Raw genomic sequence first — 18,611 nt, forward strand, 5'->3', positions numbered from 1 at the left:
CTCTTTGCAGACCGCAGATACTCTAGGTTTTTGTGATCCGTCCAGATCATGAATGGTATTTCGGTTCCCTCCAGCCAGTGGCGCCATTCCTCCAGGGCCACCTTGATGGCTAGCAACTCCCTGTTGCCGATGTCAGTTACTTTCCGCTTTGGACAGTCTCCTGGAGAGGAAAGCGCACGGGTGAAGTCTGTTGTCCTTTGGAGAGCGTTGAGAAATGACTGCCCCGACCCCCAGATCAGAGGCGTCCACTTCCACGACGAACTGACGAGCTGGATCCGGAACCGACAGAATGGGGGCCGAGGTGAACGCCCTTTTCAGCTTCACAAACGCTGCGTCTGCTTCGGGGTTCCATCTGAAAACGGACTTGGGAGAGGTTAGAACATGCAAAGGGGCAGCCACACTGCTGAACCCCCTAATGAACTTCCTGTAGAAGTTAGCGAATCCAAGGAATCTCTGGACATCCTTACGACTGGTGGGCGTGGGCCAATCCCTGACAGCACTGACCTTGTCTGGGTCCATCTGGACACTCCCCTCTGCGATGATGAAACCCAGAAAGGAAACAGACGGGCGGTGAAACTCACACTTCTCAGCTTTTACAAACAGTTGGTTTTGGAGAAGTCTTTGGAGCACCTGGCGGACATGCTGGACATGTGACTCCTCATCCGGGGAAAAAATAAGAATATCATCCAGATACACAAATACAAAAACATTGAGCATGTCACGTAACACGTCATTGACTAAAGCTTGGAAAACAGCGGGGGCGTTAGTGAGACCAAACGGCATCACTAAGTACTCATAGTGTCCACTGGGGGTGTTAAAGGCAGTCTTCCACTCGTCCCCTTCTCTGATTCTCACCAAGTGATATGCGTTACAGAGGTCTAACTTGGTGAATACTTTGGCCCCGTGTAATAGTTCGAATGCTGAAGACATGAGGGGTAACGGATATCTATTACGGATGGTAATGTCATTAAGGCCACGATAGTCAATACAAGGGCGTAGCGTCTTATCCTTCTTGTCGACGAAGAAAAACCCTGCCCCGGCTGAAGATGAGGATGGACGAATCAGGCCGGCCGCCAGGGACTCATCAATATACTTCTTCATTGCGGCCGTCTCTGGGCCAGACAGAGAATACAGCCTCCCCTTAGGGGGGCAGGTACCAGGACGCAAATCAATGGCACAGTCATACGGTCTGTGAGGGGGCAGCGCAGTAGCGCGTGACTTATTAAATACCTCTTTAAGGTCGTGATAACACTCGGGTACCTTACTAAGAGCAGGGAACACCGTCTCCTGCTCCTCCGGAGAGATGACAGGAGCCACAGTGACCTGGACTGGCTTGGACGGAGGATCAGGATTCCGGACCCCCTTACAACAGGAACCACACCCCTCTCCCCAAGCTTGGACCTCCCCCGTTTGCCAGTTAATACAGGGGTTATGGAAAGATAGCCAGGGGTGACCTAATATGAGAGGGTGAGAGTCAGAGTGGTAAATATGAAAACTGATTTCCTCAGAGTGACCATCTTTGAACCGGACAGTAACTGGTTGAGTCCGTTGAGTCACTCTACAGATAATATGATTGTCTAAAGCCCGCGCCTCCAGGGGCTTCAGAACCGGGAGCAGGCTGAGGTGGAGCTGCTTAACTAATCCTTCATCCATCAGATTAGCGTCTGACCCGGAGTCTATCAGGACTGGAAGCTGCAGAGACACAGAGTTAGAGCATACACAGACCAAGGGCTGAACACGAGAGGCGCTGGACACACAGAACGTTCTGCTCAAAAGAGAGTCCTCACCTGCCGTCATTCTAGGCTTAACTGGGCAGTTGCTGACTCGGTGCCCCTCCTGACCACAGTAAAGACACAGACCAGCCACCAGACGGCGTTGACGTTCCTCTGCCGACAGACGAGTCCGACCCACTTGCATCGGTTCCACTTTCGAACCCCCGCTGGACTCCGGTACTGGGTGAGGGGGTTCTGAGTGGGGCTTACTCACGGAGGGCTGGCGGTTCCATGATGGTTCTGGCTGCCAAAACGCCGACTGGTCAGTAACCCAAATAGCAGCCTCGATGACATCATCCAGTAAATGGAGTTCCTGCCGGAGCGCCATCTCACGACCAACGGTGCGGTTGAGACCGCTCTGGAACGCAGAGATCAAAGACTTCTCGTTCCATTCAGATTCTGCTGCTAGAGAACGAAACTCACTGATATACTGCCTAATGGGGCGATCTCCCTGCCTCAGCCTCATGAGTCTTTGACCGGCCTGTGGTCCACGGATAGGATGGTCATAAATTCTTTTAAGCTCAGCCATCAAACCCGAGGCTGACTGAGTGATGGGAGACCTTTGGTCATAGGCTGCGTTGAAAAGGCTTAAAGGAGGGCCTTCCAACAGGCTAGCAATATATGCAACCTTAGCTAACTCATTAGCAAAACGGCGGGGCTGGGAATCAAAAATGAGCTGGAGTTGTGTACAAAAATTACGGCAAGTATCAGGGTTACCTGTGTACTTAGATGGAGGTGGGATGTTGGGTTCCTCCAAGGCTTTAACGGGTGAGACAGAGTTAATGTTCTCGACTGGCGGGACCGGAGCAGAAGCCTGATTACGGGAAAACTGGGAAAACTGTGAGGACAGCTGAGTCATCTTGTCCACCAGGGAATGCAAAATCTGTTCATGTCCCCCCAGACGTTGCCCCTGGGACCTGACTGCCTCCTGGACCTGATCTAGGTCTGCTGGGTTCATTTTATTGGCCAGTTTGTACTGTAATGGGACTAGTACAAAGGCTGAACCCAAATGCAAGACCAGAACGCAGATGACCAATTGAGAGTGTTTATTAAACACAATCACAGTAGTAAAAACACAGCACAAAATAGTTAACACGTCTGTGAAGGCGTGTGATTCTGGACTCTTCGTCCGGGCTGTGAATGGGGAATATGGATGGTCAGCACGGCCGAGCCGGAGGATTCCCGTCAACACCCCGACTAGGGCAAAACAGAGGATAGTCAAAAAACAAGCCGGGTCATACATAGGAGGGCAATTCAGGAGGCAACGGGACATGAGGGAAAGGCTACTCACGGTCAGGGTCCAGGCGAGGGTCGAAACACAAGGTAACACGTTGGAGGCTGAGGTAAACAGGGAATAGGCAGAATCAGAAGTCAAAGTACGAACCAGGTCAGAACCAGACGAGCAGGCAGACGAGGAACAGGCAGAATCAGTGGTCGGAAGGCAAAACGGGTCAAGAACGGGCAGACAGACTGACAGGTATCCAAAAACGCTGGTAAGTGAGCACACAAAGGTAGAACACAAACTGGCAAAGGAACAGGGGAAAACACAGGGTTTAAATACACAAGAGGGAGGGAAGACAATAGGACACAGGTGGAGATAATCAGGGAGGAGTCAGGTAATCAGGAGCAGGTGAAACAATCAAGGAGGGGAAGTAAAGACACCAGACATGACACAAGAGGGAAACTTAACAAAATAAAACAGGAAATGACAGAGAAAACAGAAAAGACAGACACAGTCTGGGAGCAGACATGACACATTTTTATTTTATTTTATTGTATTTCTGTTTTTATTTTTTATTTTACTGTATTTCAAATTTCATCTTATTTCTTGCACTTCAAAAATTCTATGTATAATCACATATTTTAATGTGCGCTGCTTTTATTTTTATTTTATTGTATTTCTCTCACATTTCATCTTATTTCTTGCACTTCAAAAATTCTATGCATAATCAAATATTTTAATGTGCGCTGTTTTTATATTTATTTTTATTTTATTGTATTTCTAATCAAATCTTAATGTATTTTAATATTGTATTTTTTTTCAATCAATGTGAAGCACTTTGGGCTACAATTTCTGTATGAAAGGTGCTATACAAATAAAGTTTATTATTATTATTATTATTATTATACTTTATTGTATTTTTTGCGAATGTTTTGTATATTTTATCACATTTATGTGTGTGGTTTTGTGTATTTTATCAATATTTTGTGGGTTTTTTGCATATTTTATTGTATTTTTTGCAAATGTTTTGTATATTTTATCACTTTTTTAGCGTATTTTTGGGAATTCACAACATGTGAGAGTAAACAGTGTTTTTTTTTCTCTACTGTTCTTTTCTCTTCCACTGGGGGTCCACAGGGGTGCGTCCTCTGCCCTCTTTTATTTATGTTGTACACCAGTCAGTACCAAACTCAACACCATGTCCTAAAGTCCACAGAAGACTCAGTGACTGTGTCTGTTCTCAGGGATGATGACCCTGATCTTAACCCTGTAGGGTCTGAATTCACACGTCCTTTTGAAACGTGAGTGTGTCCAAAACCAAAGGGATGATTGGAGATTTGAGGCAGAATCCTCCAGTCTTCTTTCTGTTCTGTTGTCATTAATTTGCATCAGGTCACAGATCCAGTGTTCCTAAATGTCCGACCAATAGGAGGAGGAACTCTGTGGTTTTGGTTCCATTGTTCTGCTGAAGGACTCTTTGTAATGTTGATGCTGTTGTCTTTAATAGTCTATTGATTGTATTTATTGTTGGTTTGTTGTCTGTGTGATACTGCTGGACCCTCAGGGATAATAAAGTTTACCTTAACCTAAGTGTTAAGGTCATAAGGGGGTGTGTCCTTGGTATTGGTGCATTTTCCACTCTTTTGGTATTATTATTATTATTATTATTATTGTTGTTGTTGTTGTTGTTGTTGTTGTTGTTTATTGTATCTGCTCTTCTGTTTCTGTCAGATTTGTGTCTCTGTCCTTTTGTTGATTCAGTCTCAGATATTTTCAGTACTTGTGTGTGTCATTGATCCAAAATGGCTGCTGTTGTATTTCTGTATTTCATCTGAAACCTTTCCTGTGTCCCATTAATATAAATAAATGTAAACCAAACCCAAACCTGCCCAGGGTGGACCTCCTGCAGTCGAACTGTCCTGTTTCACAGTCTGTTGGAGGTCAGCACACTCTGCTGCTCAATAGTGCTCATTCCACTGGTCACACGTCACTTCCGGTATTACTGAGTTCAGCGTGGTTATTATTATTATTATTATTATTATTATTGTTATTATTAATAATAATAATAATAATAATAATAATAATAATAATAAATGGTCTTATTATTTGTAATCAGTATAGCTCATTCTATTTGAATAAATATTTGAGGAAAAAAGCACTTCCGGTCTTTAGTTGTTTTTTATCGTGTATTGTATTTTGGAACGGAGCGGAAGTGTCGTGACTGACCCGGAAGTGCTTTTCTTAAAATGGCGGCCGCCAGAGTGGAGCGGTGTATGTTTTAGTGTTAAATCTGGTGAAAGCTGCACCGTCTGGACCAGAACACCTCCTGTTTGAAGGTCAGTACACACTCACATCAGCTTTACAAACGACCGACGAGTTTAATGTCCACTGGAACCTGCAGTTATAGACATGAAGTTCAACCTGTGTCCGTTTATCTGTGGAAAAGTGTGTTGTGCTGAATTCTACTCCCTGCCGAAAACTGCTTCCCCTTCCTAAGTCAGACATAAAGAGGTCAAAGGTCACCAAATTCACCCTGTCACACCAGAACAACTCCTAATATGAGCTGTTAAAGTCAGTTCACTGCTGTAGCTTCACAGGATCGTTCTGAAGGGGAGACAGTTTACGGCAGTACCTGGGGCAGAATTCTGCTCCCTGCCGTAAACTGCACCTCCAGCCGCAGGTGAGGCAGTTTACGGCAGTTCCTGGGGCAGAATTCTGCTCCCTGCCGTAAACTGCACCCCCAGCCGCAGGTGAGGCAGTTTACGGCAGTACCTGGGACAGAATTCTGCTCCCTGCCATGACAACAGAATACCAGGATCTGCTCACTCTTTATAGGTGATGTTCATTTTATGGGAGAAAAATGTACAAATAAATTCTTGCGTGGTGCCCTCACATGTCATCTTTTCCCCTCTTTTCCCCTCACCACTGAAACGGAAAAATGTATGAAAAGATTTTCCTAAAGAAATTCTCATCAGGATTAGAACCAGATACCTGACTCTACCCATACCCCCAAAAGACAAAAAAACTCATTAGAAAACACTAAATGATATCTATCCTTGCAATGACTTTATGAGACAAAGATTTAATGTTGAGAAAAGTAATTGTGTTTTTGTGAATTTGAAACTGAATCTTTAGAACATTTATTTTTGGACTGTTCATACACCAGGACGTTTAGGACAACATTTCAAAACTGGACGTCTGAGAAGGACAAACTGGAATATAAAGACATTACATTTGGAGTTAGACTGGAAAACAGAAAAGAGAAATTATGTAGAACACTTTGATTATTATGGCCAAACAATTTATACACAAATGTAGATTTGTAAAAAAAAACAAAAACCCACCACCACCACTGTTCTGAATTTACAAAAATGAAATAATAAACTTCAAAAAGACACTGAGATGTAAAAACCAAACCAACCTGGACTGTTTATGACAATTTGAATGTGCTGATTCCTGATTACACCTCTGACTTTATTTTGATATTTATTTTATTTTATTTATTTTATTTTAATTTATTTTATTTTATTTTATGATGTTCTTTATTAATATTGTTCTCTTAAGTTTGATAATGTTGCTCAGTCTGGAAAAAATAAGTATTTTTCTATGAAAGTGATTGAAAAGTATAACCAGATTTTGATTAATAAAGTTGGAGAAAAAAAAAAAATTCTGCTCCCTGCCGTAAACTGGACCCCCAGCCACAGGGGATGCAGTTTACGGCAGTATCTGTTTATATTGTTATTAGGGATATAACAATATGAAAATTCCATATCACGGTTATCATTATTATCACAGTTATCATTATTATCATGGTATTATTGAAATTGTGCTCAAAATGTTCAGAAAGTACTAATACACACACTGAAATAATTTAACCAAGTTGTATTTAAAAAAAAAAACAAAAAAGCACAACTTCATCTATGCCAGGGGTCGGCAACCCACGGCTCTTTCATCCTTCTGTTGCGGCTCTGCGTGGCTTGGGAAAATAAATTATAAGTGTCCGATTGAAGTGTATGTTATTTGTCTCAAAAACGTGTATCATGTCTTCTTATTAAGTCAAAGTTTTTAACTTCTTTCTTCAGACCTTGTGCTGTTTCGGTGATCAGCATTCGCCTTCTTCAGAGACGTTTGACAGCACTTGACGTGTCAGCCGGCAGCCGGCATGCGCGGAATGCCCTGCGACACCAAAACTGCACAATATCTGAACAAAGTATTTTATTTGTGTTTGTTTAATTGTAGTTGTAAATTGTAAGATTATTGTGATCTCGAAATATTAAAATAAAATTATATATATATATATATATATATATATATATATATATATATATAGCATTATTTTTCGTCGCTCAAAATACGCGTCAGACTCTCCGACAGCCCGCCAAAATGCCGTACATTTATGGAGACTTTCAACCCCAGGTAGGCCAAGTATGGAGAAATCTAAGAAAAGAAAAATATCTGAAGAAAATAGAACATTTAATGATGCCAGGTGCCATGGCACGACCACGGTGCTGCGGCGCACCTCGGGCCAACGCTAGGTGCCGTGGCACTGCAGTACTACGGCTCGGTGCCAGGTGCCGTGGCACCGCGGTACCAGGGCTCAGTGCCGGGTGCCGTTGCACCGCAGTACCACTGCTCGGTGTCAGGTACCATGGCACCGTGGTGCCACAACTGGGTGCCACCGGTGCCGCCGCACCACCGGCACCTCGAGCCGAGGCACCAGCCATGGTACGGCGGTGCAACGGCACCGAGGTGCGCCGTGGTACCGGTAAAATCGTTGTATAAGCTGCGTCGGAGTATAAGCCGCAGTGTTTAAAGTGTGGGAAAAAAGTAGCGGCTTGTAGTCCGGAATTTACGGTATATATAGGCTAACATCTTCATCTCAGATGTCAAAAAGAGTTTGCGGCTCCCAGTGTTGTCTTTTCCGGGAAACCAGGTCGAAATGGCTCTTTGAGTGTTAAAAGTTGCCGACCTCTGATCTATGTCATCTGTCTATTTTTTTTCCCCCTTTAACCTACTATAAAAACATAAAAGGACAAAAAACACACAAAAAATAAAATCCGATTTGAAAAATGTACATAATTTCTTGCATAAATAGCACACAGATGTTTAACGAAACTTTTTGCAGACTTTAAAAGTGAATATTGGTTCAAATATTAGGTATAAAAAATTAAAACTAATAAATTCAAATTATACTCATATTTGACATTAAAGCAGATCTTTACATAGGGCTTTTTCCCTTAAGAGTGCCGTAATCAAACACAGTTATCATGAGAATTAGAATTTAAACGCTAATACTAACCGTCTGTGATTTTACCACTGTTTATCGATATACCGGTAATCGATACATCCCTAATTTTTCTATATTTATTGTGTTGTGTATCTAAGATTTAACTTTAGACAGTTTTATTTACCTTACAGTTGCACATTCTTTGATATCAAACAGACAAAAAACAGAACTGTAGTTTTGTCCTCTTCACGGCTGAGTTAGGAAGGAGGAGCAGGTTTCAGCAGGAAGTCGACTTCAGCACAACGCCCTGCACTGAACTCAGAGGGGCATTAGACTGGGTTTATCATAATAATAAAAATAATAATAATACATTTTATCTGTATAGCACTTTTCATCAAACTCAAAGAGACTTTACATGCAGTAGACAAAAACAGAACCAGACAGATTAGAAACAGATGAACAGCAGGTGCAAAGGCAGGTGTATGAATAGAAAACAGTTCAACAGAAGACTTTAGGATGAAACACTCAAAACAATCTGAAATAAATGAGTTTTCAAAAGGGATTTAAAGGTGTTTGGGTAGGAGCAGTGTCGGAAAGGAGGTGGGAGGGGCTTCCAGAGGGGTGGAGCTGCGATGGACAAAGCTCTGACCCCCCAGGTTTGGACTTATCAGACTGGAAAAGGAGGAAGAACCCTGAAAGCTGGACTAGTTACAGACTGAACTCCTGGATGTCCACTTTAAGTCCACTTTAGGTCCAGTTTAAGTCCACTTTAGGTCCAGTTTAAGTCCACTTTAGGTCCAGTTTAAGTCCACTTTAGGTGCACTTTAGGTCCAGTTTAAGTCCACTTTAGGTGCACTTTAGGTCCAGTTTAAGTCCACTTTAGGTGCACTTTAGGTCCACTTTAGGTGCACTTTAGGTCCAGTTTAAGTCCACTTTAGGTGCACTTTAGGTCCAGTTTAAGTCCACTTTAGGTGGACTTTAGGTCCAGTTTAAGTCCACTTTAGGTGCAGTTTAAGTCCAGTTTAGGTGCACTTTAGGTCCAGTTTAAGTCCACTTTAGGTGCACTTTAGGTCCAGTTTAAGTCCACTTTAGGTGCAGTTTAAATCCACTTTAGGTGCACTTTAGGTCCAGTTTAAGTCCACTTTAGGTGCACTTTAGGTCCAGTTTAAGTCCACTTTAGGTGCACTTTATGTCCAGTTTAAGTCCACTTTAGGTGCACTTTAGGTGCAGTTTAAGTCCACTTTAGGTGCACTTTAGGTCCAGTTTAAGTCCACTTTAGGTGCAGTTTAAGTGCACTTTAGGTGCACTTTATGTGCAGTTTAAGTCCACTTTAGGTGCACTTTATGTCCAGTTTAAGTCCACTTTAGGTGCACTTTAGGTCCAGTTTAAGTCCACTTTATGTCCAGTTTAAGTCCACTTTAGGTGCACTTTAGGTCCAGTTTAAGTCCACTTTAGGTGCAGTTTAAGTCCACTTTAGGTGCACTTTAGGTCCAGTTTAAGTCCACTTTAGGTGCAGTTTAAGTCCACTTTAGGTGCAGTTTAAGTCCACTTTAGGTCCAGTTTAAGTCCACTTTAGGTGCACTTTAGGTCCAGTTTAAGTCCACTTTAGGTGCAGTTTAAGTCCAGTTTAGGTGCACTTTAGGTCCAGTTTAAGTCCACTTTAGGTGCACTTTAGGTCCAGTTTAAGTCCACTTTAGGTGCAGTTTAAATCCACTTTAGGTGCACTTTAGGTCCAGTTTAAGTCCACTTTAGGTGCACTTTAGGTCCAGTTTAAGTCCACTTTAGGTGCACTTTAGGTCCAGTTTAAGTCCACTTTAGGTGCACTTTAGGTCCAGTTTAAGTCCACTTTAGGTGCAGTTTAAGTCCAGTTTAGGTGCACTTTAGGTCCAGTTTAAGTCCACTTTAGGTGCACTTTAGGTCCAGTTTAAGTCCACTTTAGGTGCAGTTTAAATCCACTTTAGGTGCACTTTAGGTCCAGTTTAAGTCCACTTTAGGTGCACTTTAGGTCCAGTTTAAGTCCACTTTAGGTGCACTTTAGGTCCAGTTTAAGTCCACTTTAGGTGCACTTTAGGTCCAGTTTAAGTCCACTTTAGGTGCAGTTTAAGTCCAGTTTAGGTGCACTCTAGGTCCAGTTTAAGTCCACTTTAGGTGCAGTTTAAATCCACTTTAGGTGCACTTTAGGTCCAGTTTAAGGCCACTTTAGGTGCACTTTAGGTCCAGTTTAAGTCCACTTTAGGTGCACTTTAGGTCCAGTTTAAGGCCACTTTAGGTGCACTTTAGGTCCAGTTTAAGTCCACTTTAGGTGCACTTTTGGTCCAGTTTAAGTCCACTTTAGGTGCACTTTAGGTCCAGTTTAAGTCCACTTTAGGTGCAGTTTAAGTCCAGTTTAGGTGCACTTTAGGTCCAGTTTAATTCCACGTTAGGTGCAGTTTAAATCCACTTTAGGTGCACTTTAGGTCCAGTTTAAGTCCACTTTAGGTGCACTTTAGGTCCAGTTTAAGTCCACTTTAGGTGCACTTTAGGTCCAGTTTAAGTCCACTTTAGGTGCAGTTTAAGTCCAGTTTAGGTGCACTTTAGGTCCAGTTTAAGTCCACTTTAGGTGCAGTTTAAATCCACTTTAGGTGCACTTTAGGTCCAGTTTAAGTCCACTTTAGGTGCACTTTAGGTCCAGTTTAAGTCCACTTTAGGTGCAGTGTAAGTCCAGTTTAGGTGCACTTTAGGTCTGGTTTAAGTCTGGTTTCAGTCCACCTTCTGTCCATCAGAGTAAAGGTCAAAGGTCACAGCTGGTGCAGTTGTCTCAGTGTCCAAATGTTGTGTTTTTCAGGTTAAAGGACAAAGAGGACGGATACCATGGCTCACATCACCATCAACCAGTACCTGCAGCAGGTGACCCCTGACCTCTGACCCCTGACCTCTGTTCCTTTGTTTGTTTGTTTGTTTGTATTGCTCTTCTTCCTTCTTTCGGCCTCTGCTTCCTGTGGCTGTGGTTTCAGTCTTGTTACCATGGTAACCCGTCTCCGTCCCCTCAGGTTTACGAGGCCATCGATAACCGTGACGGTGCGTTCTGTGCTGAGCTGCTGTCATTCAAACACCCTCATGTGGCCAACCCTCGACTCCAGGTCAGCCCCCCCCCCCTCAGGTAGGCCCTTCCCCAGGTGACGCTATGATCACATGACTCTGTGTGTTGCAGTTGTCCAGTCCAGAGGAGAAGTGTCAGCAGGTCCTGGAGCCGCCCTATGACGAGATGGTCGCCGCCCACCTCAGGTAACGTGGCCCCCTGTGGCCCTCAGGTGGGTGGGCCCCGCCCCCTGCGCCCCTCAGGTGGGTGGGCCCCGCCCCCTGCGGCCCTCAGGTCAGGGTGTATTGGTAACCCGTGTGTCCGTCCGCAGGTGCACCTACGCCGTGGCCAACCATGACTTTGTGGAGGCGTACAAGTTCCAGACTCTGGTGGTTCAATATCCTTTAACTCAGACCAGATCAGTGCTTACCCACAATGCACCAGTGTTGTCCTTGACCCTACACGTCCTTCCTGAGGGCCTTCCAGTCGCATAAGGAGGAGAACTGGTGAGCACCGCTGGGGGGCGGGGTCAGGGGGAGGGGTTTAGTGTGCGGTGCAGTAACTGTGTGTGTGTTCAGGGCTCTGCCGCTGATGTTCGCCGTCACACTGGACCTGAGGATCTTCGCCAACAACGTGAGAACACACACACACACACACACACACACAGACAGACACACACACACACACACACACAGACAGACACACACACACACACACACACACAGACAGACACACACATACACACACACACACACAGACACACACACACACACACACAGATCCAGTGTGACCTTTGACCTCTTGTCCAGGCAGAGCAGCAGCTGCAGAAGAAGGGCAAAGGTCAACCAGGAGAGATGATGGAGAAGGCAGCAGAGCAACTGATGAGCTGTTTTAGAGTCTGCGCCAGCGACAAGTACTAATACACACAAAGTACACTGTACTAATACACACACAGTACACACAGAATACACAGAGTACACACACAGTACACACAGAGTACACACTGTGAATATCTCTAAATGTGTGTATAAAATAGATGTGGAAGCAGACAGGAAAACCAAACATATACACAAACCCTGAACCAGAACCAGGTACTGGTCTTGACCTAAACCAGGCCCAGGTGTGTTTCCATATTTACCCATAATCCTCTGGGTCAGTAGACTCTCAGTTTGGTTTGTGTCTTTTCAGTCGCGCAGGGATCGAGGACTCAAAAAAATGGGGGATGATGTTTCTGAGTAACCAGCTCTTCAAGATCTACTTCAAGGTAGGGGCCTGGCCCCGCCCACAGACCAGAATCACTATAGCAACCTCCTCCCGCCCCTCCCACCTCCTTCTGACGGCTGTGGTTGTCCTGTTGTGTTCTAGATCAATAAGCTGCACCTGTGTAAACCTCTGATCAGAGCCATCGACAGCTCCAACCTGAAGAACGACTACAGCCCCGCCCAGAAGGTCACCTACAGGTACTACGTAGGCCGCAAGGCCATGTTCGACAGCGACTTCAAACCAGGTAACGACAGTGGGCGGGGCCGCTGATGAGTGCACATGAACCACAGAAGAAGAGCCGCATTAACAGGCTGTCCCTGTTTTCAGCTGAGGAGTGTCTGTCCTACTCCTTCCACCACTGCCACCGCTCCAGCCAGAAGAACAAGAGAATGATCCTCATCTACCTGCTGCCCGTCAAGATGCTGCTGGTCAGAACCGGACACTTTACACAGGCTTTACGCAGGCTTTACGCATGCTGTACACCTGCTTTACACAGGCTTTACACCTGCTTTACACAGGCTTTACGTACACTTTACGCACACGTTACACCTGCTTAATGCACGCTTTACGCACGCTTTATGCACGCTTTACACCTGCTTTACGTACACTTTACGCACACGTTACACCTACTTAATGCACGTTTTACACCTGCTTTATGCACACTTTACACCTGCTTTACGCAGGCTTTACACCTGCTTTACACAGGCTTTACGTACACTTTACGCACACGTTACACCTGCTTAATGCACGCTTTACGCATGCTTTATGCACGCTTTATGCACGCTTTACACTTGCTTTACACACACTTTATACCTGCTTTACACACACTTTACACCAGCTTTGCACCTGCTTTGCACCTACTTTACACCTGCTTTACACCCGTTTTACACCCGCTTTACACCTGCATTATGCACACTATACACCTGCTTTACGCACACTTTACACCTGCTTTACACACACTAAACACCTGCTTTACCCCGTTGTACGCACACTGTACACCTGCTTTACGCACACTTTACACCTGCTTTGCAACTGCTTTACACCTGCTTTATGCACACTTTACACCTGCTTTACACATGCTTTACACCTGCTTTACACACTTTACACCTGCTTTATGCACACTTTACACCTGCTTTATGCACACTTTACACCTGCTTTATGCACATTTTACACCTGCTTTACGCACACTGTACACCTGCTTTACACCGGATTTACACACACTTTATACCTGCTTTACGCACACTAAACACCTGCTTTACACCTGTTTTACGCATACTTTACACCTGCTTTACGCACACTTTACACCTGCTTTGCAACTGCTTTACACCTGCTTCACGCACACTATACACCTGCTTAATGCACACTTTACACCTGCTTTATGCACACTTTACACCTGCTTTACACCTGCTTTGCACCTGTTTTACACTTGCTTTACGCACGCTTTACACCTGCTTTACACACGTTACACCTGCTTTACGCACACAATACACATACTTTACACCTGCTTTAAGCACACTTTACTCCTGCTTCATGCACACTTTACACCTACTTACACCCATTTTACGCCTGCTTTACACACACTTAATACCCTCTTTCCACCCACTTTACCCTCCTCTAAGGCTCCCTTAACATCCTTTTCAGGGTCACATGCCGACTCCTCAGCTCCTGAAAAAATATGACCTCATGCAGTTCTCCGACGTTACCAAAGCTGTGAGGTAAAGTGGGGGCGGGTCTCCAGGAAGTGACCTCACAGTGTTGTGAAAGCACTCTGACAGGTATCGTCTGTGTTTTTTTGTGCCAGCGAGGGGAACCTGCTGCTGCTGCACAACGCTCTGACCAAACATGAGACCTTCTTCATCCGCTGTGGGATCTTCCTGATCCTGGAGAAGCTGAAGATCATCACCTACAGGAACCTGTTCAAGAAAGTGTGAGTGGGAGGGATCTGCTGAACCGGGTCTGGGTCCAGGTTCAGGTTCAAGAAAGTGTGAGGGGTCTGCTGAACTGGGTCTGGGTCCAGGGTCAAGAAAGTGTAACTGGGTCCACTGAACTGAGTCTGGGTCCAGGGTCCAGGTTCAAGAAAGTGTGAGTGTAAGGGGTCTGCTGAACCGGGTCTGGGTCTGGGTCCAGGGTCCAGGGTCAAGAAAGTGTGAGTGGGTCTGCGGAATTGGGTCTAGGTCCAGGTTCAGTAGAATCTTATAGGGGTGGTTCAGTCCAATAATCACGGCTCAACAATGACAAATGAAAAAGACACTGTGTGTTCTAGACAAGGAAGTACAATTACACCATGAAAAGGTTTGTATCCAAAAAACCTGTCATCTAAAAATAGGAATAACATGAGCAACCTGAAATTTAATGATTAAAAAGCTGTAACCTAAAAACTGAAAGGAACATGAAGAACATGAACAGTGTGTGTATGTGTTCTGGCGTTAATGGTGGGGGGTGTCCCGGGGGGGGGGGGGGGGGGGGGGGGGCGGTCCTGAAGGGGCTGTTGGTGGATATGGGATGGAGTCCAGGTCCTGGGTCGTAGTAATGCGTGTTGCCTTCAGGTCCCTCTGTCCTGGGTCGTTCTAATGTGTTCTAATGCGTGTTGCCTTCAGGTACCTGCTGCTGAAGACCCACCAGCTGCCTCTGGATGCCTTCCTGGTGGCTCTGAACATGATGCAGGTGGAGGACGTGGATGTGGACGAGGTGCAGTGTATCCTGGCAAACCTCATCTACATGGTGAGTCCAGACCCCCCTGACCCCATGGGGGTACACTAGGGTGGTACTGACCCCATGGGGGTACACTAGGGTGGCACTGACCCCATGGGGGTACACTAGGGTGGTACTGACCCCATGGGGGTACAAAGCTGGTACTGACACACATTTAGATCCTGGACGTTGAAACCAACCACAGAAGAACTGATTTCTGTTACCCGCCTTACCCACTCTGTACCCACCTCACCCACCATACACTCACTCTGTACCCACCTCACCCACCATACACCCACTCTGTACCCACCTCACCCATCATACACCCACTCTGTACCCACCTCACCCATCATACACCCACTCTGTACCCACCTCACCCACCTCACACCCACTCCGTACCCACCTCACCCACCATACACCCACTCCATACCCACCATACACTCACTCTGTACCCACCTCACCCACTCTGTACCCACCTCACCCACCATACACCCACTCCGTACCCACCTCACCCACCTCACACCCACTCTGTACCCACCTCACCCACCTCACACCCACTCCGTACCCACCTCACCCACCATACACCCACTCCGTACCCACCTCACCCACCATACACCCACTCCGTACCCACCATACACTCACTCTGTACCCACCTCACCCACTCTGTACCCACCTCACCCACCATTAGGGCTGCACGATTAATCGATTTTAAATCGAAATCGGATTTTTTAATCAGGACGATTTTTATAAAAGGGAAATCGTAAAATCGATTTCATCTTTCTTCTGCCTCCGGGCCGCACGCCTCCGCGGGCTACCGTAGGCTCTTCCTGTGACAGCAGTCTGTCACAGAAGTCCGTGTAATGACCACAGACATTAAATCTGTTAATGAGCCCGCAGTACTTATAGCAATATAAGCCGTGGCTTCACGCAGGGATCCCGCAATTGAAATATAGCGAGATGGGGATCACTCATCTTCCGTTGTCCCGGATCCGTACCGTACTGTCTTCTTCCGAACCGGGTCTGGGTCTCGGGGTCATCAGCCTCAGCAGAGGAGCCCACACAGCCCCCTGCCCACACACATCCACCAGCTCCAGGATAGAATCCCTCCAGTGTGTCCTGGGTCGGTCTGTTCCACACACAGATCCCTCAGTTTAAATAGAACCACATGTGGATCACTCATATTAACCTGGTCCACGCACGCACGACTGATGCCTGTCACTGACTGACACTGGGATCACTGCTGTGGACCAGATACCCAGAAAAGGGGGGGAAAAAAAAAACTCTTTTTTTTTTTTTTTTTTAATAATTAATTTAGTCCTCTTACTTGCCTAATTTTTCATTCACAAATGTAAGTTCTTTAACACAAAACCAAATATTATTTATATTTTGTAAGATGTTGAACTTTATTTAAAGCTGTTAGATAAATGTGGAAACAAAAAGGCTGTAAAAAACATAAGTATTTGCTCTGATTTGGACATTTTCTTATAGTGTATTCCCCCTGACAAACTTATGTTATTTTCTTGTTGTATACATTGTTTGTGTACTCTACTTCATTTTAAAGATTTAATGAAGAGAAAAAACAAAACAAAACTGTGGGTTCATCACGTGATCCCATCACAGCTTTGAGGTCAGAGCAGTGGCTTGCATTGTGGGCTGCTCATGAAAATGACATGCTGACTTCTGTTGCCTTTTCTAGTTATACCCAAAAATCGAAATAGAAATCGAAAATCGAGTTTTTAGAGGAAAAAAATCTGGATTTTTTTTTTTTGCCAAAATCGTGCAGCCCTACCCACCATACACCCACTCCGTACCCACCTCACCCACCATACACCCACTCTATACCCACCTCACCCACCATACACCCACTCTGTACCCACCTCACCCACCATACACCCACTCCGTACCCACCTCACCCACCATACACCCACTCTTCCAGTGTATTTGGTCTGACTCCCTCTCTTCTTCTTCTTCTTCTTCTTCTTCTCTTGTTTTTTTCAGGGCCATATTAAAGGCTACATTTCCCATCAGCACCAGAAACTTGTGGTCAGTAAACAGAACCCTTTCCCTCCTCTGTCCTCTGTGTCTTAGACTACGTTACCCACAATCCCATCTGGCACTGATGCTTCAGGTCTGCCTCAGTCATTGTTTTTTTGCTCATGTTTTTTCTTTTACACTGTTGTAAATGTTGAATAAAACACATGGTTTTTTGTACAAAGTGTTTCTATTGGAGTCACTTTATAAACCTGTGCAGGTGCATTGTGGGTATTGGAGTCTTTCTTCTACACTTTGGAGCACTGTTTGGTGGTTTCATGGACATTAATGTATGTGTTGAACAGGACATTTGAACTAATACAAACCTAGAGAAGCACTCAGAGAGCGCAGACCTCCACCAGAACAGATCTGTTTTGGTGTTCAGATCTGTTTCCCCCCCATCACCACCAAAATTTCATCATTTCTTCCTTGTGCCAGTATCAACATTTGCTGAAAATTTCATGAAAATCCATCCATAACTTTTTGAGTTATGTTCCTAACAAACAAACAAACAAACCTTTGCAAAAACATTATGTAACAAGAGACTGTTCTAAACTAAAGGTGGATCCAACTGGAGGAGAATCAGAGTCAATTTGAATTTTGGATGAATTTTGTAAAATTGTAGATGTTGTGACCTTGCTGTGACCTTGAACTTTGTCCTACTTGGACCAACATTTAATGGGTTGGTCCCAGGGCCTCGGCCTATCTGTGGGGAAGATTTGGAAAAGATGGATGGAAGAGTTTTACACTAAAGATGAGAACAAACACACACACAAACAAACACACAAAGCACACTACCTCCTGGAGGAGGACATAAAACTATCCCAGGACAAAGGAACGTCCAAACCAGACTGTAAATGAACACTGGTTCACATTTGGACCAGTTTGATCAGTTTGATGCATATTTTCCATTTCTACAGTTTAAATCTGAGTGCTCATTGGATTACATCTGATCAGGTGACATGTAATGAGGGGGGCGTGGCCTAATGAGAGGGGGGTGGTCACAGAATTATTCAATGGTTTAACTGGATCAAAGAAAAAGAAACACTAATTAACTGCCGAAGATTTACCAAAAATCCAGCATGAAGATCCTGAGAACCCATGGACCTGCAGAACCCAGACCCTGGAGAACCCATGGACCTCCAGTGGTGGACCCTTCCAGAACCTGGACCCTGACCCTGGAGAACTGACAAGGACAAGGGGTTCAGGTCTGAGACGTGGTCCGGGTAAGAAGGACTAGCCCTAACCCTGTTCCTGACCCAGTTGTATACATCAGAACCTACACACAGAAAACAGCCAGTCTTTGAAGTCAGGGTCAAACCCAGATCTATTGCAGTAGAACCCACA

At 45.0% G+C, this 18,611-nt stretch overlaps 1 protein-coding gene across 1 annotated transcript; it reads left to right on the forward strand.

Moving 5' to 3' along the window:
- The first annotated feature begins 5,231 nt into the window (after positions 1-5,231).
- Positions 5,232-17,334, forward strand: pcid2 (PCI domain containing 2). The gene is made up of 15 exons (XM_030130505.1): positions 5,232-5,330; positions 11,046-11,107; positions 11,251-11,340; positions 11,412-11,485; positions 11,611-11,676; positions 11,744-11,785; positions 11,858-11,912; positions 12,089-12,192; positions 12,468-12,543; positions 12,645-12,786; positions 12,870-12,970; positions 14,184-14,257; positions 14,344-14,469; positions 15,140-15,263; positions 17,232-17,334. The coding sequence occupies exons 2-15, from the start codon at positions 11,072-11,074 to the stop codon at positions 17,319-17,321; spliced, it is 1,200 nt and encodes a 399-aa protein (XP_029986365.1). The 5' UTR covers positions 5,232-5,330; positions 11,046-11,071; the 3' UTR covers positions 17,322-17,334.
- The last annotated feature ends 1,277 nt before the right edge of the window (positions 17,335-18,611 follow it).

Source organism: Sphaeramia orbicularis, unplaced genomic scaffold (assembly GCF_902148855.1).
Source record: "Sphaeramia orbicularis unplaced genomic scaffold, fSphaOr1.1, whole genome shotgun sequence".
Classification (NCBI taxonomy): Eukaryota; Metazoa; Chordata; class Actinopteri; order Kurtiformes; family Apogonidae; genus Sphaeramia; species Sphaeramia orbicularis.

Coding starts and splice junctions, on each gene's coding strand:
- pcid2 (XM_030130505.1), top strand. CDS start 11,072: ATGGCTCACATCACCATCAACCAGTACCTGCAGCAG. Junction 12,971..14,183: donor TGCCCGTCAAGATGCTGCTG/GTCAGAACCGGA, acceptor CATCCTTTTCAG/GGTCACATGCCGACTCCTCA. Junction 14,470..15,139: donor AGGAACCTGTTCAAGAAAGT/GTGAGTGGGAGG, acceptor TGTTGCCTTCAG/GTACCTGCTGCTGAAGACCC.